This window comes from Ochotona curzoniae, unplaced genomic scaffold (genome assembly GCF_017591425.1).
Source record: "Ochotona curzoniae isolate NIBS_2020 unplaced genomic scaffold, NIBS_Ocur_1.0 contig_2457, whole genome shotgun sequence".
In the NCBI taxonomy this organism is placed as follows: Eukaryota; Metazoa; Chordata; class Mammalia; order Lagomorpha; family Ochotonidae; genus Ochotona; species Ochotona curzoniae.
Genome location: NW_024465464.1, coordinates 528,418 through 556,227, shown reverse-complemented (window position 1 = coordinate 556,227; position 27,810 = coordinate 528,418). Strand labels below are relative to the sequence as shown.

At 52.8% G+C, this 27,810-nt stretch overlaps 1 protein-coding gene across 2 annotated transcripts; it reads right to left on the bottom strand.

The window, feature by feature from the left end:
* Positions 1-156: 156 nt before the first annotated feature.
* ATP6V1E1 (ATPase H+ transporting V1 subunit E1) lies at positions 157-27,176 on the bottom strand. Of its 2 annotated transcripts, XM_040974559.1 has the most exons (9): positions 27,024-27,163; positions 19,809-19,874; positions 10,892-11,001; positions 9,478-9,544; positions 5,734-5,823; positions 5,305-5,373; positions 4,271-4,365; positions 2,002-2,089; positions 157-695 (listed from the first exon to the last, which is right to left on the bottom strand). In XM_040974559.1, exons 1-9 carry the CDS (start codon positions 27,054-27,056, stop codon positions 633-635), a joined length of 681 nt encoding a protein of 226 aa, XP_040830493.1. In that variant the 5' UTR covers positions 27,057-27,163; the 3' UTR covers positions 157-632. The 2 variants fall into 2 exon arrangements, with proteins under 2 accessions (XP_040830493.1, XP_040830494.1); XM_040974560.1 differs by lacking the exon at positions 5,734-5,823 and having other exon boundaries at positions 27,024-27,176.
* Between the last annotated feature and the right edge of the window lie 634 nt (positions 27,177-27,810).

Below are 27,810 nucleotides of genomic sequence, written 5' to 3'. Positions count from 1 at the left end.
ACCAGCCCTGCCCGTGGGGGACGTGTGGTGACTCTGGGGGACCAGGGGACTGGGTGGGGACAAGGGGCTCCAGTTCTGCCGACTGCTGTGGATCGCGCAGGGGTCTGGAAGGGACAGCTTTTCCGGACTTCAGGAAGAACTCCACTCTCACGCCTGTTTAGTGTCTTCCACAGAAACCTTTCGTTTTAATAAATATAGCGTACTCATGGCTTAGACTTGAAATCACTATAGCTGGTAGGAGGGTAAACAGGTGCAAGTGGATGAAGCCACTATTTCTAGAAAGATGCACACACTGAGACACAAACAGCCGGGCACCTCACACACAGCACTTGTGCCACGAGACCGGGGGGAGCAGCAGCCCACGCCTGCGCCCTCTCACGGGGCACAGCAGCAACAGAAGGTGCAGCCTCTGTGGGACGGACAGGCAGGTTCTTGATGACCTGACCTTAATCTCGCCCACTGGTTAACAATGAGCTTGAAAGCGTTAGTGACACAATAGTACCTACTGACCGATAAATACAGAACATTAAAACAGCGAAGAGGAAGCTACGTGGATAATCTTGTTTCTTCAAATACCAGAAACTTGTGCATCGCAGTCATGGAACAGAGGGCGTACTGCACCTCCCAAAGCCTTAGTCCATAAACTTCCTGTTGGCATTCGCACCAAACAAAGCTCCCCGTACCTCCGGCATCATCTGTAAGGGAACAGTGACACGGTGAGTCCTGGCTGCACTGAGCTGACGTGCCGCAGCCACCCGGGGCAGCTCACCACCCCAGCCGAGAGAGAGGGGCCGGCGCTAGGGCGCAGAGGACCCCGCCTCACCTCAGTGCCCGTGCCCCCTGCACTGGCTTCCTACCCCAGGCACTTCCTTCCAACCGAGCAGCACGTGGCCCAAGGGGCTGAGCCTGGGCTGGTTTGGACTCTATGGGGAGGGAACCACAGAGATTTCTACCTCTCTGTAGCTCCACCTTTTAAGCAAAGAAATAACTCAATCTTTTTCAGAAAAAGGGACAAAAGAAGAGTGTACAGCTCGGGCCACCCCCTTCCGGGCCCGTGATGCTGGGACGCAGGGAGGAGCAGTATGACCCCAGACCATGCTGCCTCCTTGTCCCTCTCTGAACCCACTTGGACCGAGTGTCCCGTGTGTCAGCAATGACCACACACACAACTTAACAGCGCAACTCTGGGCTGAAGTACTTGTTGTGGCAACTGCTAAACCATTACCCAAACCGCTAAAGCTGCGCCCTCCACTGAGGAAGCCAGCAGCCACCTGTGGCTACCCCGTACTTAATGCTCACGTGGCCTGTCTCAAGGTTCAGGTTACCAAGGTGACACTGAAGGTCAAGGACTTGAGTTTTAAGTACTGGGCCTGGCACAATGGCTCAATTGACTAATACTCCCCCTGCGAGTGCCAGGATGACACATAGGTGCCAGTTCATGCGCTGGCTGCTCCACTTTCCAACTGCTCCCTGCAGTTGGGGACAGCCCAAAGCCCTGACCCTGCACACTCATGGGAGATCCGGAGGAGGCTCCTGGCTCCTGGAGGCTTCGGATCGCCTCAGCTTGGCTACTGTGGCCATTTAGGGAATGAACCAGCAGATGGAAGATCGTTCTGTAAATCTGCCTCTTCCACAAGCAGGAAATTCCACTTGGAGTGTTGGGGAGGAACTCAGCAGCCATACCAGATCACCGCTGCTGAAGCTGCACAGAATTTCAAAGCAACTGAGTTTCCCCCAGCTTGCTTCCAAGAGCTCATCTGTGCAACGGGCCAGCACCTGCCTCGGGATCATTCCCGTGCACCCATCCACAGAGTTCCTGTCCTTCCAGCAGAGGAAGCACTGCCGCCAGCACCTGTGTCTGCAGAAGCACACGCACGGTACACCATCCAGCCGGGGGCCTCCCACGCAAAACACCCCCGTCGAAGCACGAGTGACCAACCCCACATGCCAGGACTCTGTGCCCCCACACGGCTCCCGAGGGACAGGAAGCGGCCCACTCACCTGCTGGGCTATGAGGTCCAGCCGGCTTTCCAGGGTGTTGGAAACCTTTATTTTACGATCGCCGTTATAGATCTCAACTCCACCAGCTCTACAAGGAACACCAGAGAGAGAGAGACATTCAGAGACTGAAGGAAGACAAACATACTCGCGTGCTGACTTTGACTCCCCTGCAGGAGGCAGCTTTAGCACCTGCAGTGGGGTGTGAAACCAAATGGCCAGGGACCAGTACAGTGGCTCAACTGGCTAATCCTCCATCTCCAAGTCTAGGATCCCACATGGACGCCAGTTCACGTCCCGGCTGCTCTGCTTCCCATCCAGCTCCCTGCAGTAGCCTGGGAAAGCTGTGGAGGACGGCCCAGAGCCTTGGGACCCTGCACCCGCGTGGTGGAAGACCCAAAACAAACTCCAGGCTTCAGATCAGATCAGTTCAAGCCGCTGCAGATATTTGGGGAGTGAACCAGCAAGTCTTTTCTCTGTCTCTTCTTCTCTCTGTAAATCTGCCTTTTCCATAAAAGTGAATCACTTACAAAAGTTTAATCCCCCAAATTAGCAAAGATCTCAAGCATTCAGGCCCACAATCCCAAGTGGCCGCAGCGTCCAGTTCTGCTTCCAGCACCCAGCAAACTACAAAGGGCAGGACTCTGCCTCGGGAGCAAGGAGGGATCTACTGAAGAGACAGGGTCCTCATGGGACATTTTTTCCCTTTTTCCTGAAGGTCACTTTGAAAGGCAGAGTGAGAGAAGCAATGAGTTCACCCAATTTCCTGTAAACCTCATTCCTTCCCACCCCGAATAACTATGCAATCATTATTTAAAAAAAAAAAAAAAAAGTTTGCAAAGTTTCTTTGGAAAAGAACCCTCTACCTGTCCCCATCCCATTTCCTTGTTTTTGGGGGGTTTCTGTGAAATGATCAAGCTTTCCTGAAGGCGTCTGATGAGACACTGTCCATGTTGCGCAAGAGGGAAGTGCCACTGCTCGGCAGACGTGAGGGCCAGGGCTTGGCACACGTGCCATCTCATCCCGAGGAACAAGCGGCACTGACGGGCACTTGGCCCGGTGCAGAAGAGAACGCATGGCATGCTGGCTGTCACGCCAGAGTGCCCGAGTTCAAGTCCAGTTCCACCCCCAAAGCAGCTGCCTATGGACGCACACCCTGCAGAGCAAGCCCAGGTTAAGCACTGAGGTCCCGCCGCGCGTGCGTTCTGGGCCTCCAGCTTCGGCTTGGCCTGTCCCTGCTGGCTGCGTGCCTCTGAGAGGGAACCGATGGGAGGAACACGGCCCTGTCCTGATCTGCTACTTCAAAATGCCCACCGTTTTAATGGCAAGTCCACAATCCTGAGCTGCGATCGTGAACTTCAAAAGCTCTCAGAACACAACAGAAGCGAGTCCACACAGCTCCCCAAACAGGCCTAGCCTCTAGGCGCTCCCAGTAGCAGCAAGCAACCCTGACCCGGTCACAGCACAAAGTGCCCATTTCCCTGTAGAGGGATTCGCAGACTGGGGTACGGGGTGCGGCCGGGACTGCATCAGGACAGGCAGTGTACATATGGTATTACTTTTCTACACTCTGAAATGCACAGATTCAAACCCAAATGTGACAGAGCACTGCCCAGGCCGTCGGCCGGCCTGGTTTAGGAAGTGCTTTCGCGTCACTTCATTTCGGATGCAGACGAAAGGCCAGGGCAGCAGCCACCCCGGGCCGCCCAGCCCGACACTGCTGCTCCTTCCGCTCAGCTGCCCAGGGCTCACCTCGCGTCAGCCCGACATGGGACACGCCAGTGGAGGCATGACTCCACTCTCCCCTGTCGGGGACCCTAATGTCTACCCCAACAGGCACCCAGCAGATTCGGGGTGCTAGACCCATAAATGTGCCATTTTCTTGCAGTCAGCCCCTGCTATCTTTAAGGAGCCCAGCTGTCATGCAGACATGCTCATCGTGGCTCCAAGGACACACAGACAGGGTTTATCTCCCCTAGTATCTGATGCAGCGAGATGCGCCCACTGTGGGTTCTGGGTGTAGCAGTGCCACGTCCACAGGATGACCGGAGTGACTGCAAGCTAGAATTCAGACTCACCGCACCGTAACTGGGGAACAGCACAGCTGTGAGGGGTCCCACCGCACCCCACCCTGTGGCCAGGACTCTACTGGAGGGAACGCCTGTGCAACAGAGGCCCAGCGCACCCCGCCACTGCCCGAGCTGCCGGCAGCCCACGGGGGCGCTGCCTCCCAGGCCCCAGCCACCCCCCCGGGAGCCGGGAGCCTCCTTACATGTCCTCCGGCAGGTATGCTTCCTGATCGATCTGCACGTCCACGTCTTTTTTGGTGGCGATTTTGTACATAGGAATCGCCTTCTGCACGGCAGCCTGCCAAAGGAACACAGGGAGAGGTTGTACAGGAGCCAAGGGGCAGACACTCCTTCATCAAGAAGGGATGCGGGCAAAGATGCTCCCAGCACAGCCGCGTGGCTGGCGGGCAGTGAAGTGCTACCGTCATTGAGCATGACGGGCTAAAGCAGGGAAGCTGTCCTGGGGGGGAAAGAAGGGAGAGACTTCTGCGAGCAACACAATGGGGGGTGGGGGGACACAGCGCACAGCAGCACTGCAAGCAATGGGGAGGCGAGAGGAGAAACCCAGTGCCCACTCACAGTCGACACAGTGGAATGCTAGTCAGCCTGGATTTTGCTAAGTGCACACCGAGCGAAGGCCACCTCACAAGGCCAGGTAAGGTGTGTGTGCGTGCAAGTACATACCTGAATGGCCAAGTGACAAAACAAGATCTTACATCTGTCAGTTTACCCCTGGAACGCCCACAAGAGCTGAGCTAGGAGCTGGGAAGGCTGTTTCTGTCTCCCACATGGGCGTCAGGGGCACAGCTGCTTGAGCCATCACCTTCTGCCTCCCGGGAGGCTGTCATGGGGGACGGAGCAGCCAGGAACCCCAGGGCTGGACTGGCACCCTGGCCCCTGGTTCTCTTCTTAAGTGTGTAGTGTTAGAGTTGCATTTTATTGTATTTGCAAGGCAGAGACCGAGAGAAGTCTATCAGCTGGCTTGCTTCCATTTAACCACAACAGCCAGGGCGGGCCAGGAACCTGAAACTCCACCCAGCCCTCGCACTGCGCATGGCAGATGCTCCAAACCCGGGGTGTCTTCCTCCACTGCTTTCCCAGGTGCATGAGCAGGGAGCTGGAGCCTCAGTCAGAACTGACACGCATGTCAGAATCTTAAAAGCCAAGTGACTGAAACAGTACCTCCTATACTGGAACAGACAGGCACACACAGCATCATAACAAAGGACGTCCTTACCTTTACCAGAGGAAAATCTTGTTTCCTGCAGCGAACAATCATTCGGGGCTCCAACAACTGATACAAACCCTGAGATACATGACAGATGTAGTTATTAGACAATATAAACTATAAAGTCAGGCAGAGCAACCCCCCGGGAAGTTCCCCTGGGCAGAATGTGTGTTTACCCCTTCCCTTAGGAAGGAGGATCCTGGTGTCAGAGAGCAGAGAAACATGGGGGCAGAAACAAAACCCCCTGGAAGTCTCCGACACCGACAGGGTGAACACCAGTGAGCATGAACTCACAGTGAGCATCAACCCCAGGCTCGGCGGTAAAGAACGACGCTCAGAGCAGCTGTGATGCAGAAAGCACTCCCCGACCTCTACGCCAAGTTCTAACATTGCAGTTAGCTTCGGGAGGTTGAAAGCGGGAGGATTCCCACTGGGTACCTGGAGGACCAATCCATCGAGCAGCACCTGGTACCTCGTTGTATCTTTCACCACCTTGCCAAGTCTCTGCTTTGCTTCATTCAGAAGATCCTACAAGCAGTGGGGGAAAAGTGAGCTACCCGTCGGGGCAGGCAGGCCAGAGCTCCCTGGGAAGACGGTGCTGGTCCCCCGTCTTCTGTCATAGTGTGCCTGGGGTGTGTGCTGAAGGAGGCGGGGCAGGCAGCCCCTCCCGAGTGTGTGTGTGTGTGAGATACAGCATGGGCCAGACACTGTGTATTGTGTGTCAATTCAGGCCCTGGCTTCCCGCTTCCAATAGAGCTGCTTGCTAATGAGCCCTTGTTGGCAAGAGACGGCGGCTGCAGTGCAGGACCTTGCTGCCCACGGGGCGGGATGGAGTCCTGGCTCTCGGCCTCGGGCAGGCCTAGCCTAGGCCGTCTCAGCCAGATGGGGAATGAACCAGTGGGTCAAAGATTTCTCATTTTTTTTGTTCCTCTGTTACTCTGTCTTTTAAGTAGATAAAAATAAGTGAATAAATATTTTTTTAAAATGTACTCTTAAACTAAAAACCTAGCACCTTAGTTACTCCGTCTAGCAAGCTGAGAAATTAAAAAAACTGACATGAAACGATCTGTATGACACAGCTGTGAAAAAACAAACTTTTCAGATGGTCATTCAAGATGATCCTATTTTTTTCTTATAAAAATATATTTTCTTGGGCCAAGCACGGTGGCCTAGTGGCTAAAGTCCTCACCCTGAACGTGCCGGGATCCCATATGGGCGCCAGTTCTAATCCCAGCAGCTCCACTTCCCATCCACCTCCCTGCTTGTGGCCTGGGAAAGCAGTGGAGGACGGCCCAAAGCCTTAGGACCCTGCACCCGTGTGGGAGACCTGGAAGAAGTTTCTGGGTCCCGGCTTCGGACTGGCATAGCATCGGCTGTTGTGCTCATTTGGGGAGTGAATCATTGGACGGAAGATCTTCCTCTCTGTCTCTCCTCCTCTCTGTATATCTGCCTTTCCAATAAAATAAATAAATCTTTTTTTTTAAAAAGTATTTTCTTTCTGATGATGTTTAGCACAGCTGAGAAGGATGCCCATGTGGACCGCTGATCAGCGTGGGAAGCATCAAGGCATGGGGCAAAGCGGATGAGACCACTGCTTCCAATTTTCTTTCTTTCTGTATCTGGGGGAGGGGGTAGGGGAGCGGGGAGAGAAGACGGCCACTCCCAGCATCGGCACCTGCGGGTGGCATCCCAGGATCCCTGATGTGGCGCATGCTCTGAGGGTTCTGCTCAAGTGGTTTTGATAGTTCTGAGACACTGTTGCTTTCACTGCTTCAAGGTCCACTGGCTGAAAACAGTGCACTGACCCAGATGCTTGCTGTCAATGCCTGGCTGGGAAAGCTTCCAATTTGGCACTAGATGTCCTCTGCAGGCCTCAATGAGCTGTCACGTCCCCCAAGTGCATCTGGGCGTGCTATCCACGGCACAGGCTTCAGCAACTGTCAAGGCCCAGTTCCAACACATGCCCCACCGTCAGACCACAGATCCTGCGATTTCCCCAGGGTCAGGAGCTTTGACCTAGCTGTCCAGTTTGAGGGGGGTGTCCTCAAACAGACCTCATCTGAGGTGACTCCACAGCTGACTCTGTATGTAAGCTAGTGCGGGGTCCAGCTCAGTCCGTCGCCTCCACCAGCCTACACATGCACTGCAGTCATATGGTCGGTTTTCGCCCTAGTCCCCTCTCATACACAAAACAACAGATGCTGTGGCCCAGTCTAACTCTGCCCACCACACACTTGGCCCTTCTGCACACCAGGGGGAGCTGCAGCCCAGACGGACTGACCCCCAGTAACTCCGGCCCTGGTTCCTGCGCATGCTGGTATGTGCAGCAGACTAGTCTGGTCTGTCCTGAGTCCCATTCGGCTCACACCAAAGGAATCTGCAGCCTAGCTCAGCCTGACCAATTACATTATCTAGCCCACACGTATGCTGGTGGGTGTTACCACGTGTCCAGCCAGGCCTGTCCCCAGCATGGTTCCCATGTTTACCAGTGGGAACTGCAGCCCATTAGAGGGGTGCCCACAGTTGCCCTAACAAGGCCCACTCCCAGCCCTGGACCTTGCACTTTCCAGGTGCTACTGTGACCTAGCCTGTCAGGACCTGCCCCCAGTCCTGGCACTTGTCAGCTAATGATGCGGCAAAGCCCAACCAGCCTGCACTTACTCTGGTTCGTGCACGTAGCAGCGGATACAGTCTCCTAGCCCAGCCTGGCTCTCCCCCAACCCAGCTTACATGCAGGCTGCCAGGTGCTGTAGCGCTGCCCAGCCTGGTCTGCCGCACTCTGAGGTTCACCAGTGAGTGATGATGCAGTTTGAAAGCAAGAAGTAGCTCTCTCCCCCTCCTCCCCTATGTACACAGAAGAACAAAATTGAAACATTCGTCTTAGCTCCTCCATGCCTGACCATCCCCACTCTAACCTGGGGCCCACCCCTCTCAACTATGTAAACATAAAATATAAAATTTAAATGAAAAAAAAAAAAAAAAAGCAATGTTCAAAAGTTTGGTGTAATCTCTTCCTGCTAAATTTAACCGACATACTCATTCCTTTGGTCCTATCTTCTATTCTTTTATATTTTCCAGAAAACTATTCCATCTACTGGTTCACTCCCCAGATACAACAACTGGGACTAGGCAAGGTCAAAGCCAAGAGCCAGGAACTCCATACAGGCCTCCCACAGAGGTGATGGGGGCTAGGTATACAGGCCACTGTCAGCCGCTCCCCAACTGCATTGGCAAGGGACTGGGTTGGAAGAGTAAGAGCCGGGATTTGAACCAGCACTCTGACATGGGATGTGAGTATCCCAAGTGACAGCATAACCCGTAAACCACAGAATCTCCCCTAATTATTCGTTTTCTTAATTAATGTTTCAACTAAGCTATAAAATTATTTGAATTAAACAGGGAAACCGCAGACATCTTCCAACAGCCTGGAACTCAAGCTGGGCCTCCTCTATGAGCGGGACAGACCCAGCTACCTGAGCCATCCCCAGCACCCTCTCCAAATGTGTGTGAGCAGGAAGCTGGAGCTGAAGTGGAGCCAGGCCCTCCGAGAGGCCAAGGGTGACGTAGCTGGGAAGGGGAGTGCAGCCCAAGGAGAAGTTCTTCAACCTTTACCCCACGCCTCCCTGTTCACTCGTCCTACCTCCTCCCCGCAGCGGGCAGTCTGCCCTTCACCCTCGGGGACCCGCTGCTCTTCAGGCTGGAAGGTCCTCACAGACAAGCCTTGGCCTACTCTCGTCTGCATTGCTTATAAAACCTAATGTCGGGGCCGGCGGCGTGACCTAGCGGCTAAGGTTCTAGCCTTGAACGCACCGGGATCCCATATGGGTGCCGGTTCTATCCCGGTGGCCCCACTTCCCTTCCAGCTCCCTGCTTGTGGCCTGGGGAAGCAGTTGAGGATGGCCCAAAGCCTTTGGGACCCTGCACCAGTGTGGGAGACCCGGAAGAAGTTCCTGGATCCTGGCTTCAGATCGGCATAGCACTGGCCATTGCGCTCACTTGGGGAGTGAATCAATAGATGGAAGATCTTCCTCTCCGTATATCTGACTTTGTAATAAAAATAAATAAATGTCATGGCGTGCTGAATCATGTCGTCTTTCTCAAATTCCTAACTTGTAATTAATGTTAACTGGCTCTGTAGCAGGCATTTTCTAACTGTAGTCCACAGAGGTTGCTGTTACTCACCGTGATGAGGTCATCTCTTGCTCTGAGGACTTTCAGCCTCGCCTGGTTCATCAGGTTGGACATCTGACTGCAAAAGGCACAGAGAGGTGACGTCAGTGTGACAACCTGCAGACAAGCAGGCGTCGCGCCAAGGACCACACAAGCAACAAACACTTCTACGGGCAGACAGAAAGGCAGGGAGATACAGCCCATGGTTTCTACCACCTGATTTTTAAAGCAACAGAAATTATTAACTTGTGATTATCAGGTGGCAAAGAAGCAATTTCACATCAGTTATTACAATGTAATCATTCAGTAAGCCAGCATGGCTTCCATTCCTAGAAAGGAACTGCACACAGCCCGCCTGCGTCAGAGCAGTGACACGTCCTGAAGTGGCACCCTCCAAGGCCTCTGCCCGCTCCTCCTGCCTCACTGCGCTGCCCCGACCTCGGGCCCACATTAACGGCAGGATCGCAGAGGGGGTGACAGACCATCCTTCAATCTGGTCTACTCCCCAGAGGCTGCAGCTGAGCGAGGCCAAAACCAGGAGCCTAGAACTCCAGCTAGGTCCCCGACGCAGGCTGCAGGGACCATGAGCTGGAGCCATCCTCTGCTGCATGTCAGATGTCTCGGAAGGGAATCGGACTGCAGGGCGAGGTGGGACTCAACCCCGGGCCCTCTAGCATAGGATGTACGTGTCCCGAGCTCCAGCTGTACCACAGCACCTGCCTCTCCGCCGCTGACAAGCTTCTTTTTTTTCTTTTTCAAATATTATTTGATTGGAAAGGCAGGTAGAGTTACAGGAAGGACAGAGATCTTCCATCCCCTGGCTCACTCTTCTAATGGAGGCCGTGGCCAGAGCTAGGACAGCCTGAAACCAGAGCCAGGAGTTTCATCCAGGTCCTCCTTGTCGATGCTGTGACCAAGGATTCTGGCCATCTTCCTCTGCTTTCGAGGCCCGTTCGCAGGCGGCTGGACTGAAAGTGGAGCACTTCAATATGGGATGCTGGCACTGCTGGACTGCCAGCAGAGGCGTAACCAGCTATGCCAGGGTGTTGTCTCCTTAAAGCCTTTTTTTTTTTTTTTTATTGGAAAGTCAGATATACAGAGAGAGGAGAGACAGAGAGGAAGATCTTCCATCCATTAACTCACTCCCCAAGTGAGCGCAATGGTCGATGCTATGCCAGTCCGAAACCAGGAGCTTCTTCCAGGTCTCCCACACGGGTGCAGGGTCCCAAGGCTTTGGGCCGTCCTCGACTGCTTTCCCAGGCCACAAGCAGGGAGCTGGATGGGAAGTGGGGCCACCGGGATTAGAACCGGTGTCCATGTGGGATCCCAGTGCATTCAAGGTGAGGACTTTAGCCATCAGGCTATCGTGCTTGGCCCCTGAAAGCATTTTTTTTTTAAGTTAGTATTGCAACCAGGACCTACTTACATTTTCTTCTGCTGCTCAATCTGCTTTTCCTTCTTCTCATAGTATTCCATAATCTTCAGTCTCTGCGTTTGCACAAGACGACCTTTCTCAATGTTAAACTCCTCTTCTGCCTAGGAGAGAATGAAACAGTACGAACTCATTATACTGGATCTTGGAGAGGCAATGTTGCTTTAAGCTAGTTTATTTACTACATATAAAAATCAGGACTGTATGACTCATCTTCCAAGGCAGCTGCAGGTAGCCTAGTGGTTAAGGTGTGTCCGTAACAGCCAAGGCTGCAGGGCAGCTCTGAGAGGTGGCAGTCCTGACATGGCACACCTGCGCTGGAGGTCCCAGCTGTCAGCTTGTCCTGTCCCAACTCGGGCTGTTGCTGACAGTTGGAGAGTGAAGCAGCAGTTGGGAGCTGCCTCTCAAACGTTAGGTGCAGGGTCCCAAAGCTCCTCCTCTCTGTATATCTGCCTTTCCAATAAAAAAAAAAATCTTAAAAAAAAGAAAGATTTATTTATTTTTATTGCAAAGTTTATGGGATCCCGGCACATTCAAGGTGAGGACTTTAGTCGCTAGGACACTGCACTGGGCCCACTAACCGCAGTTTTAATCCCTATTTTACAAAGGAGGACAAATGGTATTTTCATAAGTTGAATAAATGAGATCGATCTAGCAGTCTTTTAAACATCATACCAATTTGGGATCGCACTGTGGCCTCCACTTGCAGTGTTGATCTTCCATAAAGACGTGGGATTGAGTCCCAGCTGTTCCACTTCCAATCAGCCTAGCTCCTGACTAATGCGCCTCAGAGAGCCGCCCGGGTCGGTCCAAGGGCTTGAGCCCGCGCAACCACGCGGGAGTCCCAGAGCGCCTGGCCTCGGAGCTGTCTAGCTGCAGCCGCTATGGCCATTTGGGATCCATTATCTGTCTCCCACCCTCCCTTTTCTCCCTAATTCTGCTTTTCAACACATAATCACAAAAGTTACATAAATATAGGTTAATAGTTTCATTAGCGAAAAACTGTCAGAAATGTTAAAATTTTTCTAGTTTTATTTTAAAAATTTTTTTTTTTTTTTAAAGATTTATTTTTATTATTTTTTATTGGAAAGGCGGATATACAGAGAGGAGAGACAGAGAGGAAGATCTTCCGTCCGATGATTCACTCCCCAAGTGAGCGCAATGGCCGATGCTATGCCGATCCGAAGCCAGGAGCCTCTTCCGGGTCTCCCACGCGGGTGCAGGGTCCCAAAGCTTTGGGCCATCCTCGACTGCTTTCCCAGGCCACAGGCAGGGAGCTGGAAGGGAAGCGGGGCTGCCGGGATTAGAACCGGCGCCCATATGGGATCCCGGGCGTGCAAGGCGAGGACTTAACCACTTGCGCCACCGCGCCGGGCCCCTATTTTTAAAATTTTTAAATTTTTTCCCCCTCTTCTATTATATTTTTGACAATCTTTACATACTTAATTATGGTAAACAGGTACAAGGACTACAGGAAAATGGATAAGACTATTATTTCTTTTTATTTTTTTTAAAGGTTTTTTTTTTTTTTTTTATTACAAAGACAGATATACAGAGAGGAGGAGAGACAGACAGGAAGATCTTCCATCCGATGATTCCCTCCCCAAGTGGCCACAACGGCTCGTGCTGCACCAATCCGAGGCCAGGAGCCAGGAGCCTCTTCCAAGTCTCCCACACGGGTGCAGGGTTGGGCCATCCTCAACTGCTTCCCCAGGCCACAAGCAGGGAGCTGAATGGGAAGTGGAGCTGCTGGGATTAGAACTGTGCCCATATGGGATCCCGGCACATTCAAGGTGAGGACTTTAGCCGCTAGGCCACGCCACCAGGCCCAAGACTATTATTTCTATAGTTTCCTTCACGTATCTGAGGTAAAGGGGTATATTGAGGGAGAAGCCCACCCACCCCAAGTCCTGGATGTGGGGCATGCTCTGAGATACTTGCTCAAGTGGTTTTGATAGTTTAGCAGTTATGAATCACTGCCAGTTTCACCACTCTAAGCACAATGAGGTCATTGAAGAATCCACTTATTGCCACAGTCCATCTTAGAGTCTCTGTTTGCCCAGTTTTTCACTGGCAAGATATAGCTGAGGTTGTTGATTGACTTGTTCTGTCCTCTGTCTTTTCTTGGTTAGGTTCTGAGTCCAGCAGTTCGATTGGGGGGATCCGCAAATAAACTTCGCCTGAGGTGAACCCAGTTCAGAATCTATATTATACTCGCAAGTACAGGGCCTGGCACAGTCCACTGCCCTGATCAGCTGGTGGTTGCAATTGCTGGGTTGGTTGTTTCCAACCCTGACTTCCACTGGATCCAACGGGTGTTGCAGTCCAGCCTGGTTCTTCCCAGCACATACTTGGCCCTCACATAAACCAGTGGGAGCTGCAGCCTAGTCAGAGCGACCCACAATAACGCCCACCAGGCCCGCCCCCTACTCTGGTTTGCCAGTACGTGTAGCAGACTAGTCCAGTCTGTCCCACATCCCATTCAGGTCTCATACATGTCAATGGGTATTAGAACCTAGTTCCATCCAACCAGCTCAACCATCCAGCCCTCACGGACGTTGTTGGGTGTCTGTCTAGCCACCCCAGCCCCTGTCCTAGTTTCGTGCCCTCCCGTGGGAGTGGTAACCCAAGACGGAGGAGCCCACTATTTCCCTCCCAGGCCTCTCCCACTCCCAGATCATGCACTCTCCAGTTGCTTCTGCAGTTTAACTGGACAGAATTAGCCGCCAGTGCCAGCTTCTGCCAGCTGATGCTGTGGCTAAGCCCAAACAACCCTCACCCACTCTAATTGTAGTTTGCACCAGTAGGAACAATCAGCCCAGCCTGGCTTTTCCCTGACCTAGTCTACGTGAGTAATTCTGCCTTTCAACAGATAATCACAAAAGTTACATAAATATAGGTTAATAGTTTCATTAGTGAAAAACTGTTGGAAACTTTAAATCTTTTATTTTCTAAGCCAGTTCATAACAACCATTGGCAGATCTGAGAACCAGGATGGAATGCAGGATAGGCCAGTTTGGACCACAACATCAGCCAGTTCACATTAGGGCCAGGACTGGGGGCTGGCTGGGCAGGGCTAGGCTGCAGCACCTACCAGTCCAGGGGAGTCCCAGGGGGAGGGAGATGGGGGCAGCACAGACATCACAGCTGGGCCACTGTTTCCACTGGTGAGCATGAGAACTGGGACTTGGGGACGAACAAGCTGGGCAGGGCTACACACCCTGTTGGTCTGCATGCAAGCTGGGTAATGGAGCAGCCAGGCTGGACTGACCGACATGCACGGGTGAGAGTAGGTGTGGGCTTGGTTGGGCTTTGTTGCAGCATCACCTGCAAGTGCTGGGACTGGTTGCATATCCTTGCAAAGGTAGACTGCAGAACCACCTGCAGAGTGCCACATCTGGGACTGGAAGTAGGCCCAGGAGGGGGACCGGACACCTCGCTGATGAGATGCAGCTCCCACCCATGACCATGAGAACCAAGGCTGGGAGCGGGTCTGGCTAGAGAGGTGGTAGCACCTGCTGGCATGAGTGTGGGCTGGTTGGGTTGAACAAGGTTCCAACGCCCACTGGTGTATATGAGAGCAGAATGGGATGTGGGACAGCCTGGGCCAATCTGTTGTACATACTGGTCGGGGGCAGGCCGAGTGGGATTGCCGGGGTTGCCCCGACTAGGCTACAGCCCCTGCTGGTATACGTGTGGGCTGAGTGTGTAGTGTGCTGGGCCACAGCATCCACTGGTTTGCGTTAAGAGGTGGGGCTGGCGACAGAAATGACCCAACAACTGCAACTACCAGTGTGTCTGTAGGTGGATGTGGGTGATGGACTGAGCCAGACCCCGTACTGGCAAATACACCCCAAATAAACCTCTGGATTCAGAGATCATGGGGAGAACTGCAGGATCTGCGCGTGTCAGAGCCGGGCCTCCACAGCGGCTAAGATGGAGCTGTGGATGGCATGGCACATGCACATGGAGCAATCAGCAATGCCCTGGGGCCTGCAGAGACCAGGGCAGAGGAAGGAGGGCGGAACAAAGTAGCCCAGCCAAGCGCTGACAGCAAACATCTGGGCGAATGGTAGACTGCCGGCCGATGGACCTTGGAAGGATTTCCTTATCCTTGGACTGGCGATATCAACAGCATTTCAGAACTATCAAAACCACTTAAGCAGAACTCTCGGGGCATGCTCCACATCAGGGACCCTGGGATGCCACTGGGCGGCCGTTCCCTGGGTACTGAGGTGGTTGGGAGGCCAGGTGTGGCTTCTCCCCTTATCTCCTTTCCCCAGATACAGGAGGAAGCAAAGGAAAACCTGGAAATCATGGTCTCACTTCCCCAATCCTTGATCCTTTCCAGCCTGATCAACTAAATAAAAAAATAAAAGTTTATCTTCTTTCCCCTTTTAAAAAACTTGTCTCCTTTGCTTCACTCTGCAAAGGGCACCAATGCCCAGGGCTGGACCAGGCAGGAGGCAGCAGCCCAGCGATTCATGCGAGTCTAACTTGGGAGTGCGGGTGCCTAAGCCACATTCTAAGTGCATGGCCACATTCTACTGCTTTTCCAGGCACACTAGCAGGAAGCCGGATGGAAAGTGGTGCAGCCAGGATTCAGACTGGTACCCATACGGATGCCAATGTTACAGGTACTGATTTTAGCCCTTAAAAAGTTTATTTTCATCTATTTGAAGAATGATGGAGATCTTCTGTCTTTGGAGCTCATCCGCAAAAGTCTGCCTCACCCAGGCTGGGCCATGTTGACGTCAGAAGCCCAGAACTCCATCAGGGTCACCTATGCAGGTGGCAGGGGCCCACGCACCTGTGCCACCATCTGTTGCCTCCCAGGAGGCACAAGCAAGAGGCAGGTGGAGGCATGGCAGGCAGAGCTCTCACAGCCTCTAACACTGGGCACAGGCATTGAAGCGGTAGCTTAACCCACTGTGCCGCAGGAGTGCATCCCACCAGGACAGCAGCAGGCCGTTCACTGTGACAGGTGGAGATGGAGATAACGCCCTAGTCCCCAGGCTCACTCCCCAAAGGCTCCAAGTCCTAGGAAGCACTAGATGATGACTTAAGCTCTTGGGCCCCTTACCATGTAGGAGCCCAGTGGATCTCGGGGCTCCTGGTTTCAGCCTGATCCAGCGCTGGCTGCTGCTAGAAACAGACCAGCAGATACAAGACCAATCAGCCTCTCTCCTAGTTACTCTGCATTGTGGCAGAGAAGCTTAAGCGTCTATCTGAGATGCTGGCACTGCCATGTGGGTGGCGGTGGTTCATGTCCAGGCTGTTCCATTTCTATCCAGCTTCCTGCTTATGGCCTGGACAGCAAGGGCAGAGCTCAAGTCCTTGGATCCCCGCATCCATGTGGGAAATCTGCAGGAAGCTCCTGACTCTGGATTAGTTCAGCTCTGGCTGTTGGGCCATTGAGTGCCAGGCAAGGACTTGAGCCATTCTCCTATGCTTTCCAGGCCATAGGCAGAGAGCTGGATCAGAACAGAAGCAGGACAGGAACTGGCAGTCATATGGGAGCCAGGGCCACAGGTGGCTTAGACTACTGCCCCACAGCACCCTGCTCCACCTGATTCAGATCCTTGATGCCTGGGACAGCAACAGAGCGTCACCCTGCACCCACACAGCATACCCAGTTCCTGCCATCATGGCCATTTGGGGAGAGTGCCAGTGGAGGGAAAATCTTTTTAAAGATTTCTTTAAAAATTAATTTATTCATTTACTTTATTGGAAAGTCAGAATTACAGAGAGAAGGAGAGACAGAGAGAAGGATCTTTGGTTCACTCCCCAAGTGGTCGCAATAGCCAGAGCTGAGCTGATTTGAAGCCAGGAGCCTCTTCCGGGTCTCCCATGCAAGTGCAGGGTCCCAAGGCTTTGCACCATCCTTGACTGCTTTCCCGGGCCACAAGCAGGAAGTCAGATGGGAAGTGGAGCAGTTGGGACATGAAGTTGCACCTAAACGGGATCCCGGGATCCCCGTGTGTGCAAGGTGAGGCCTTTAGCCACTAGGCCATCACGCTGAGCCTTTTTTTTTTTTTTTTTTTTAAATAAAGTTTAAAGACACATAAGACAAGCAGTGAGGAGACAGAAAGATCTTCCATCTGCTGGTTCACCACGCAAGTGCCACAGTGGCTGGAACTGAGCTGAAGCCAGGAGGCAGGAGATCCCCAAGGCTTTGGGCCTACTGCACTGCTTTACCAGGCCATAAATGGGGAGCTGGAGAAGCAGAGCAGCCAGGACATGAACTGGCACACATGAGATGCTGGCGCTTGCAAGGTGAGGATTTAGCCATTAAGTCATCGTGCTGGTGAGCCAGCAAATGCTAGCACGGGGGGCTAATTCGGTCAAGCCAAACTGCAGAACCACTTGGAGAGTGCATCATGTGGGAGTGGGCCTAGCAAGGTAACAGTGGGCACCTCCCTCCTGGGTTGCCATTCTGTCTGGTGAGTGTGAAAACCAGGACTAGGGGCAGGCATGGCTAGACAGAGAATGGCACCTGTCAGCAGGTCGTGGGCTGGATAGTGGGGCTGGTTGGGCTGAACTAGGTTTCACTGCCCATTGACAATTATGTGAGCTGAATGGGAAGTGGGACAGACCGGACCAGTGTGCCGTACATACTGGCAAGCATGGGAACCAGGGCAGGAGCTAGGCCTGGTGAGGCTTATTGGGAGTCACTCCAACTAGGCTGCAGCTCCTACTGGCTTGCATGACCAAGTGTGTGGTGGGCAGGATTGGGCTGGGCTCCAACACCCATTGGTTTGCGTAGGAGACACGACTAGGAACAGAACGGACCCAGCAACTGCACCCACCAGCATGTGCACAGGCTAAGTGGGGCAAGTCTGTGCTGGACCCTGTGCTAGCGAGCACACACAAGAATTTGGTCTGGGATCACTTCAGAAGGAGTTTCTTTGGGGATCCCCCCAGTCGAACTGCCGGATTCAGAACCCCAACCATGAAGAGGCTCCATGGTCTGACCGTGGAGTGGATGTGTCAGAGCTGGGCCTCCTCAGTGGCTCAGACGGAGCAGTGGACAGCATCTCCAGGTGCACATGGAGGATATGGCATTACATTGGGGCCTCTCAGGACACTTGTACCACAACAGAGGACAGAACAAATTGATCAAGTACCCCAGCCAAGTGCTGGCAGTGAAAATCTGGGCAAGTGGACACTCTAAGGTGGACTGTGTCAGCCAGTGGATTCTGAAGAGATTTCATCGTGCTTGGAATGGCGAGACTGGCAGCAGTTCAGAACAGCTGAACTATCGAAACCACTTGAGCAGTGCCCTCGGAGCATGCCCCACGCTGGAAACCCGGGGATGGGGTATGAGGCTGGGTGGGACTTCTCCCTTTATCTCTGTTTTCCCCAGATACAGGAAAAAAAAAAGAATGTGGAAACAATGGTCTTATATACTTTCTGTAGCCCTTGACCCTTTGTGCCCTAATTAACTATGTAATGATCATTAAAATTAAAAAATAAAAAAACAAAACAACAACAAAAAAACACTTTGACAGCCAAAAAAAGAAGTCATCATGCTGGGACCGAAGATCTTCTCCTGTCTCTGCCTTTCAAATAAAGATAGAACCCTAACCAAGAAAAGACAGAGGACAGAACAAGTCAATCAACCACCTCAGCTATATGTTGGGAGTGAAAAACTGGGCAAACGGAGACTCTAAGATGGACTATGTCAATCAGTGGATTCTTCAGCGACCTCATCGTGCTTGGAGTGGTGAGACTGGCAGTGATTCATAACTGGTGAACTGTCAAAACCACTTGAGCAAGACCCTCAGAACATGTCCTACATCCAGGACCTGGGGTGGGTGGGAACTGGGTGGGGCTTCTCCCTCAATATCCCCCTTTACCTCAGATACATGAAGGAAACAATATGGAACTAATAGTCTTACCCACTTTCCTGTAACCCTTGAACCTTTTTACCCTAATTAACCATGTAAAAATTGCCAAAAAAAGAAATAAAAAAAAGAAAAAAGATAGCTTAGAAAAACAAAATTCGGGCCCAGCGCAGTGGCCTAATGGCTTAAGTCCTCACCTTGAATGCGACAAGATCCCATATGGACACCAGTTCTAATCCCAGCAGCTCCACTTCCCATCCAGCTCCCTGCTCGTGGCCTGGGAAAGCAGTTGAGGACAGCCCAAAGCCTTGGGACCCTGCACCCGCGTGGGAGGCCTGGAGGAAGCTCCTGGCTCCTGGCTGTGGATCAGCACAGCACTGGCTGCTGTGGTCACTTGGGGAGTGAATCATCGGATGGAAGATCTTCCTCTCTGTCTCTCCTCCTCTATGTATATCTACCTTTCCAGTAAAAATAATTCTACCCATTTCAATCTGAGAGGCAGAAGGCAGAGAGGAAAACAGCACAGGAATGCCAACCCCCACTCACTGGTTCATTTCGCACATGATGGGGTTGCGAAGCCAAAGCTGAACCCCGGAGTCGGAGACTCAGCTCTCCCATGAGGAGAGCAGGATTCCAGTGACCGCAGCTGTCCCCACGCCCCCCAGGCTTCACACTGGCAGGAAGCCGGAGCTCGGAGCGAAGCGAGCTACTGAACTCACCTACTCTCATACAGGACACAGGTGCAATTATTACAATTACTTTTCTGGCAATAAACACAAATTAAAAAAGCAAAAAACAGAAGACTACAGTAAAATTAACCAAAGATGGCTAATGCTGACTGGTAGTAAAAAAAAAAAAAAAAAAAAAAAATCAACCCACTCACTAATTTTCTATGCTTACCATAAAATCTCAGGACACTTACTGAGATTGTTAGTGGTAACAATTTGAAAGGAAAACTGACTTTTAACTATAAGGAATCAGACACGTGAGCCGTTCTGCGCAAGGCGGTGTTCAACTTCACCAGCAACACTGCCCTAAAGCAGACCAGTAGGAGATGCTCTCACCTTCGCATCGATTTCTTCTGCTTTCTCATTGGCTTCTTGCTCGATGAAAGCCATCATATGCTTAATCTGCAAGGAAAAGAGTTCTTTATTGTTCAATTCAACAGCAGAAAATATGCTTCAACAAGCAATCATTTACGGAAAGCCTGCGGCTCCTGCGCTGAGTATGAACCTGTATCTGCAAGAGTTGTGTCACACAGATACTTAACTTGTTGCGGCCCACTGACAACACACAACACTTAATAACAAACCGGTCATAATCCCACACACAATGAATGCCCTCTCAAAGTGACAGTCTCTTTGCCCTCGAATCTTGATATAGATGTAATTTTATTTAAAACGTGAAAGGAGAGGAAAGGGGGGCTTGAGGCAGGAACGGAGCGGGCCAGCTGCCTGCAACAGGCAGGGCCGGGCCAGGCCAGAGCCCCAGCGGGGCCCAGCTGCTCTCCCACGGGGCGCCCTGTCACCATCAGCTCCCCGCACCAGCCTGACCCGACCTTCCAGCGTAAGCTCGTGGGACGGCCAACTTCCCCCTTCTTCAACCATCTCCTCCCTTCTACAACTCCCTCCCCAGTTTCCTGTGTCCAAGCACCATTGCCTCCTCCGCTGCCTCCCAGTTTTCTGGCTGTCCCACTTACACTAACCCGAGCCCAACACAGACAGATTTAACTGCTTATCAGCCCTCACTCTGACTCTGGCTCACACACACCTTCTTCCTCAATTTGCACCAAGTCTTATCAGTTCTTCCTCTTTCCAAAAAGCTTACTTGAAAGACTGGGGACACGCATGCAGCGGGAGGGGAGGGCGGCTGAGAGATCTTTCACCTGCTGCTCATTCCCTAAATGGCTGCCTCGGCCAGGGCTGAGCTAAACCCACGCCAGGAGCTTCTCCCGGGTCTCCTAACGTGGGTGCAAGGGCCCACTTGGGACCATCTTCTGTTCCTTTGCTAGGCACATTACCAAGGAGTCGAATCAGAAGTGGAGTCGTCAGGACGCGAACTGGCACAACCATGGAATGCGGGCATCGCAGGCGGCAGCTTTACGTCCTATACCACAATCCTGGCCCGTCAATTCTTTTTTTCTAATCATTCTTTAATTTGTACACAGCGCTCTTCAGAAACACTGCTCTCAGCGCCTGGTGCGATGGCTCAGTGGCTAAATCCTCACCTTGCATGCACAGGATCCCATAATGGCCTGCTTCCCATTCAGCTCCCTGCTTGTGGCCTGGGAGAGCAGTCAAGGATAGCGCAAAGCCTTGGGACCCTGCACCTGTGTGGGAAACTTGGAAGAAGCTCCTGGCTCCTGACTTGGGATTGGCTCAGCTGCGGCCGTCGCGCTCACTTGGAGAGTGAACCATCGGACAGAAGATCTTCCTCTCTGTCTCTCCTCCTCTCTGTATATCCGCCTTTCCAATAAAAATAAATAAACACAGAATCCCACTACTCTCTGGTCACTGTCCATCATTTATCAGCAGACTTGTCCAAACAGCTGCCAAGTACCCTTCCTGCTCCAATCTCCTACTCTACTTTGCCATGACAGATCCTTCCTAAGCGGCCACGGTGGAGTGGGTGAGCTGTGGCATGGGTGCCCACTGCTGGTTCAGGAAAATTCCCAGCTTCTTTTTGACCAATTCCGGCTCATGTGCACAGTGGAAAGCAGCAGATAATGGCTTAAATATTGGGGCCCCCTGCTTTTTTTTTTTTCCTTTTCCAAAGATTTATTTATTTTTATTACAAAGCCAGATACACAGAGAGGAGAGGAGGAGAGACAGAGAGGAAGATCTTCCATCCGATGATTCACTCCCCAAGTGACCGCAAAGGCCGGTGTTGCGCCGACCCAAAGCCAGGGACCAGGAACTTCTTCCTCTAGGTCTCCCACGCGGGTGCAGGGTCCCAAGGCTTTGGGCCATCCTCGACTGCTTTCCCAGGCCACAAGCAGGGAGCTGGATGGGAAGTGGAGCTGCTGGGATTAGAACCAGTGCCCATATGGGATTCCAGCACGTTCAAGGCGAGGACTCCAGCCGCTAGGCCATGCCGTTGGCCCCCCCCACTTTTTTTTTTTTTTTAAAGATTCATTTATTTTGGGCCCAGCGCAATAGCATAGTGGTCAAAGTCCTCGCCTGGAATGCACAGGATCCCATGTGGCCACCGGTTCTAATCCTGGCAGCTCCTCTTCTCATCCAGCTCGTTGTGGCCTGGGAAAGCAGCCGAGGATGGCCCAAAGCCTTGGGACCCTGCACCTGCGTGGGAGACCTGGAGGAAGTTCCTGGCTTCTGGCTTTGGATTGGCACAGTTCCAGCCATTGCAGTCTAATTGGGGAGTGAATCATCAGACAGAAGATCTTCCTCTCTGTATGTCTGACATTCTAATAAAAATAAATAAATCTTCAAAAAAAAATTCTTTGATTTTGATTTTTGCAGCCACTGCTGTGCCTCTCGCCCGCTGAGCTCCAGCCACAGCTGAGAAGGGGTTGGTGAGCGAGGAAGAACTTACATCGTGGCTCACACACAGCCGATTGCCCGCAATTCAACTGGAGGAAAAGCACCCAGGAAGTAACTGGCTACAAAGCCGCTCGAGAGACTGCGCCCTCTGCAGGAGGGGTTAAGACACCTCTCTGTTACGGCCTGGCACTGGGGCTCCTCCGGAAATTATTAGTCCACAAACTCCAAAACAGTTCAGGATCCCAAAACAGATCTATGCTTCCAGAGTGCAGCTGGTGCTTTGCAGGAGGTGAGTGGGGCCTATCCAGCTGGCCTTTTTGAAGACACCAAGCTGTGTGCTACCATGTTGCACATGTAACAATTATGCCCAGACATCCAGCTGGCATGCCGCACATGTGGACGACATGCTTAAGAATGTATTATGATGGGTCCTGGTGCGATGGCCTAGTGGCTAAAGTCCTCGCCTTGCACGCACCAGGTTCCCATATGGGCACTGGTTCTAATCCCAGTGGCCTGCTTCCCATCCAGCTCCCTGCTTGTGGCCTGGGAAAGCAGTCGAGGGCAGCCCAAAGCCTTGGGACCCTGCACCTGTGTGGGAGACCTAGAGGAAGTTCCTGGTCCCTGGCTCCGGATTGGCTCAGCTCCAGCCGTTGTGGTTACTTGGGGAGTGAATCATCGGACGGAAGATCTTCCTCTCTGTCTATCTGACTTCGTAATAAAAATACATACATACATAAATAAAAAGACTCTACTATGATAGGAAACATCTCAATGTTTTTTTTTCTAATCTTCCTGTTACTGGTAGTTCTGAACGTCAGGTATTTTTTCCTATGGAATCAAAAGGCACCTAAGTATATGACTGTGGGTGAAAAACAGCGGACAGAAGGCACGTGCTGGCAGTTTTTCTGCTTTCATTTGTATGTGGCTTTTTAATATAAATGCGGAAACAAAGCATTTATGGAAGTCAAAAGTCTCAGTGAGCAAGTTTCAGCAGTTCAACTTTATAACAATTATAAATAAATGTGTTCATTTTTTTCTGGAAAATGCCAGTGTTCTGATATTTTAAAAATGAGTAAATTGGGCCCGGCGCGGTGGCGCAAGTGGTTAAAGGTCCTCGCCTTGCACGCCCGGGATCCCATATGGGCGCCGGTTCTAATCCTGGCAGCCCCGCTTCCCTTCCAGCTCCCTGCCTGTGGCCCGGGAAAGCAGTCGAGGACGGCCCAAAGCTTTGGGAGCCTGCACCCGCATGGGAGACCCGGAAGAGGCTCCTGGCTTCGGATCGGCATAGTATCGGCCCGTTGCGCTCACTTGGGGAGTGAATCATCGGACGGAAGATCTTCCTCTCTGTCTCTCCTCTCTGTATATCCGCCTTTCCAATTAAAAAAAAATAATAATAAAAATAATAAATCTTTAAAAAAAAATGAGTAAATTGCTTGTTGACAGCAACTAAATGCTGTCTGCAGCCTTGTGAGCATTCAGTAGTTCCATCATTCACTACTGCACTGAGCTGTCCCAGCGGTCGCGCCTGTATTCATGTCGTCTGCGCTGTTTCTGCAGGCTTGCTATGCAAACAGACTAAAGTATACATAACAAAAGGATTCATTACTTTTTATTGCAAAGACAGATCAGACTTACGGAGATGGGGAGAGAAAGAGAAGATGACTTCCATCTGCTGGTTTGCTCAGAGCTCAAGCTGAGCCAATCTGAAGCCAGGAGCCAGCAGCTTCTTCCAGGTCTCCCACGGAGGGGAAGGATCCCAAGGCTTTGGGCCGTCCTCAACTGCTTTCCCGGGCCACAAGCAGGGAGCAGGATGGGAAGCCGGGCAGCCAGGACATGGGATTCCTGGCACTTGAAGGGGGAGGATTAGCCAACTGAGCCGTCACACCGGGTCTGAAATGCCACCAATCCGACACACAGAGTGAGTCAGAGCCAAGGACCTCAGAACAGGTTGCTGCAGACACTGGCATGCCACATTCCTGCTTTCCTGCTGCGTCCAATCCAGCTCCTGCGCCTGTGCCAGGCAAGGCATCTGGAGGTGACCCACTGCACCAGAAACAGATGAAGCTCCTGGTTCCTTGGCTTCAGCTCAATCCAGCTCCAGACACTGTCATATGGAGCGAGAACTGTGGATGGAAAGACTCTCACTCAATGGCTAACCCTTCACCTTGCAAGCACCGGGTTCCCACACGGGCGCTGGCTCACATCCCGGCGGTCCTGCTTCCCATCCAGCCTGTGGCCTGGGAAAGCAGCTGAAGATGGCCCAAAGTCTTGGGACCCTGCACCTGTGTGGGAGACTCAAAAGAAGCTCCTGGTTCCTGGCTTCAGATTGGTTCAGTTCTGGCCATTGTAGTCACTTGGGGAGTGAACCAGCAGACAGAAGATTTTTCTCTCTGTCTCCACTCTCTATACATCTGATTTGGCAATAAAAATAAATAAATCTTAAAAAAAAAAAACCCACACAATATCTGTTACTACTTTTCACATAAACAAATCCTTAAAAAACAAAAACACAAATTTGTGGCTTCAAAGTCTTGCAGAAGAAATATGGAGTGGTTTTAGAGGTCTTTTTTTTTTTTTTAATCATAAACCCTAGTAGCCAATCTACTCTAAAATGGCAAAAAACGATGACCATCAGAGCCTACCATATGGACACAGCCTGTACAATCTCAGGCAGGCCCTGAAGTAAGTGGGGATGGGCTCCGGAGCTGCACGTGCGGGAGAGGGAAGATGTTCTCCCTGGAAGAGCAAATCCCCCAGCATGCTGGCCGCCGCTGTCCCTAACACAGCCTGAAGCCTCTAGTCTGGGATCTTTAAAGCAGTGTAAGCACAGTAATCAAAAGTGGTATTTATAACTGCTACAAGGCGGGTCTGGCCTGTGGAGGTGAAAACCTGTGTTATCTGCCTGGAACTGGCACAGCCCAGGGTCAAACACGCTGACCTCACCTAGCAGGCCCCAGCAGCCTGTTTACTGTCAATCAGGCCCTTCAGGATATTTAACTCGACCCCAAAGGCAGGAAAAGAAGAAAAAAATTCCATTTTCCAACAATATTTTCTTCTTGCTAACCCATTAACTCCCTGAAGATTCCTTCATGTGTTTTACCCCACTGGAGATGAAGTCACACAAACCTGGATGAATTAAGCACCTACTACGTGCCTGGCCTAGTCCCTGGGGAGGCAAGGTGAACAATGGAGTGCAGAGGCGGGAGTGGTCGGGAGCCAGGAGTCCCTCACTGCTGCATGCTCTGGGAGCAGTCTCTTTGGGTTCCCAGGACCGCACAGCACTGCCTGTACCCTGCACTGTGTCATCAGCAAGCCTTCCCCAGGCACGGGAACCAAGGGACAGTCCGAGCAGGGACAGTCCGAGCGACAGCCTCAGGACGGCGCCCGCTGCAGCGGCGTGGAAGGCAGCCCACTCTTCCGCTGCCCAACACGCAGAAGGCCCCACGGAGCTCCCAAAGCCGCATTCGCCCCAAGAACACGGTCAGACTTTTTATAATTCTCCCTAAAAAAAATACATATATTCTTTAATTTCCATTTCCCCTTTGTGAATAATGAGGAAATGCCTTGCTCACTCGTTGGGGCCATCACTGGGTTAGGAACAAAACGGAAAGACATTCTCATGGCAACATCCAGCGAAAACCCTTTTTATGGCTCGGGAGCAAATGCGTAAGGCGGCTGACGTTGCTTCAAGTCACAGCGTTTCCCCTAGCACTTCAAAAATGAGTGGGATTAGTTTCCCTAAACTACATGCTTATTAAGTGCATCCTGAAACGAACCTTCTCTGTCAAGCTGTGGCCACGGGGCCCGGCGAGCACGGACGCCAGACAGCCGCAAAGTACCTCTCCACCCACCCGGCCACACTGCCCACGGAGGCGGCCACACTGCAACTCTCCCGACACCCACCCGGCCACACTGCAACTCTCCCGACACCCACCCGGCCACACTGCAACACTCCCGACACCCACCCGGCCACGCTGCAACTCTCCCGACACCCACCCGGCCACACTGCAACACTCCCGACACCCACCCGGCCACACTGCAACTCTCCCGACACCCACCCGGCCACACTGCAACTCTCCCGACACCCACCCGGCCACACTGCAACACTCCCGACACCCACCCGGCCACACTGCAACTCTCTCGACACCCACCCGGCCACACTGCAACACTCCCGACACCCACCCGGCCACACTGCAACACTCCCGACACCCACCCGGCCACACTGCAACACTCCCGACACCCACCCGGCCACACTGCAACTCTCTCGACACCCACCCGGCCACACTGCAACACTCCCGACACCCACCCGGCCACACTGCAACACTCCCGACACCCACCCGGCCACACTGCAACTCTCTCGACACCCACCCGGCCACACTGCAACACTCCCGACACCCACCCGGCCACACTGCAACTCTCCCGACACCCACCCGGCCACACTGCAACTCTCCCGACACCCACCCGGCCACACTGCAACTCTCCCGACACCCAGGAGCCCCAAGGCGGCGCACGTTCGAGAACAAAACGACAGTAGTAATTACACCCTTTGGTGCGAACGAACGCGGCCTCACGACCTCCCCCTCATTTGCCCGCGTCGACCACGCAGGCCAAATGCCACCACCCAGAGCCGACGAGCCGCGCCGGGGCAGACGCCGCACCGCGCGGAGCCCAGGACGAGCACGGGCCGCGCGGGGCAGAGCTCGGGCTCCCCAGGCCTCCCTCACGGCTGCACTGCGGCACGCCCGGACGCGGGGCCCGACCCGCCACCCCGAGCCTCACCTGCTTCTGCACGTCGGCGTCGCTGAGAGCCATGGCGAGCGCGAGACCGGGCCGGCACCCACGGGTAGCAGCTGCGCGGACCAAGAGCACCGGGAGCAGCGCTCGTCGGCCTTTACGCACTGCACCGGCTTCCGATTCCTGCCCGGGACGCCCCCGGTGCCGCCCCCAAGCAGCCGTCTCGACCAGTAGAAAGAGAGGAAGCATGCGGAAGTCCCGCCTTCTGCCCACCGTCAGCCAATGGGAAGAGAGGCAGCAGGCAGAAATCCCGCCTTCTGCCGGCCGCCGCACCGCCTTCCCAGGGCCGGGCGCATGCGCTCTGCAGTCCCCACGTGACCCCCGGCGCGTGACCCCCGGCTCGTGACCGCGCATGTTTATCTTTTCCAGCTGCTCTGCTGTTGGGGGAGGAAAGGTGTCCGAGTCTCAATTCAGCTCTTTGGGTTTCTCCTCGTATATATCTATTTTTCAAATATCGTACTTCCACACAAGCCGGACTTCATTGTATTTTGTTTTTTTGTAATGCTAGGGCAGCCTGGACGCCAAGCCAGCAGGATCGCAGGGATGGAGCGGTGGGTAGTGCGTGAGGGCCAGCTAAGTGGCTTCCTGGCCTCACTTCTTCTGACAAAGGCACTTTGTTGTATAGAATTTTCACGACCTTCTGGGTCTCGGAGATTCCTGACTTGCAACTTTTTTTTTAAGATTTCTAATTTTGGGGCCTGGCGCGGTAGCCTAATGCCAAAAGTCCTTGCCTCGCACGTGCCAGGATCCGGCGGGTGCCGGTTCTGATCCC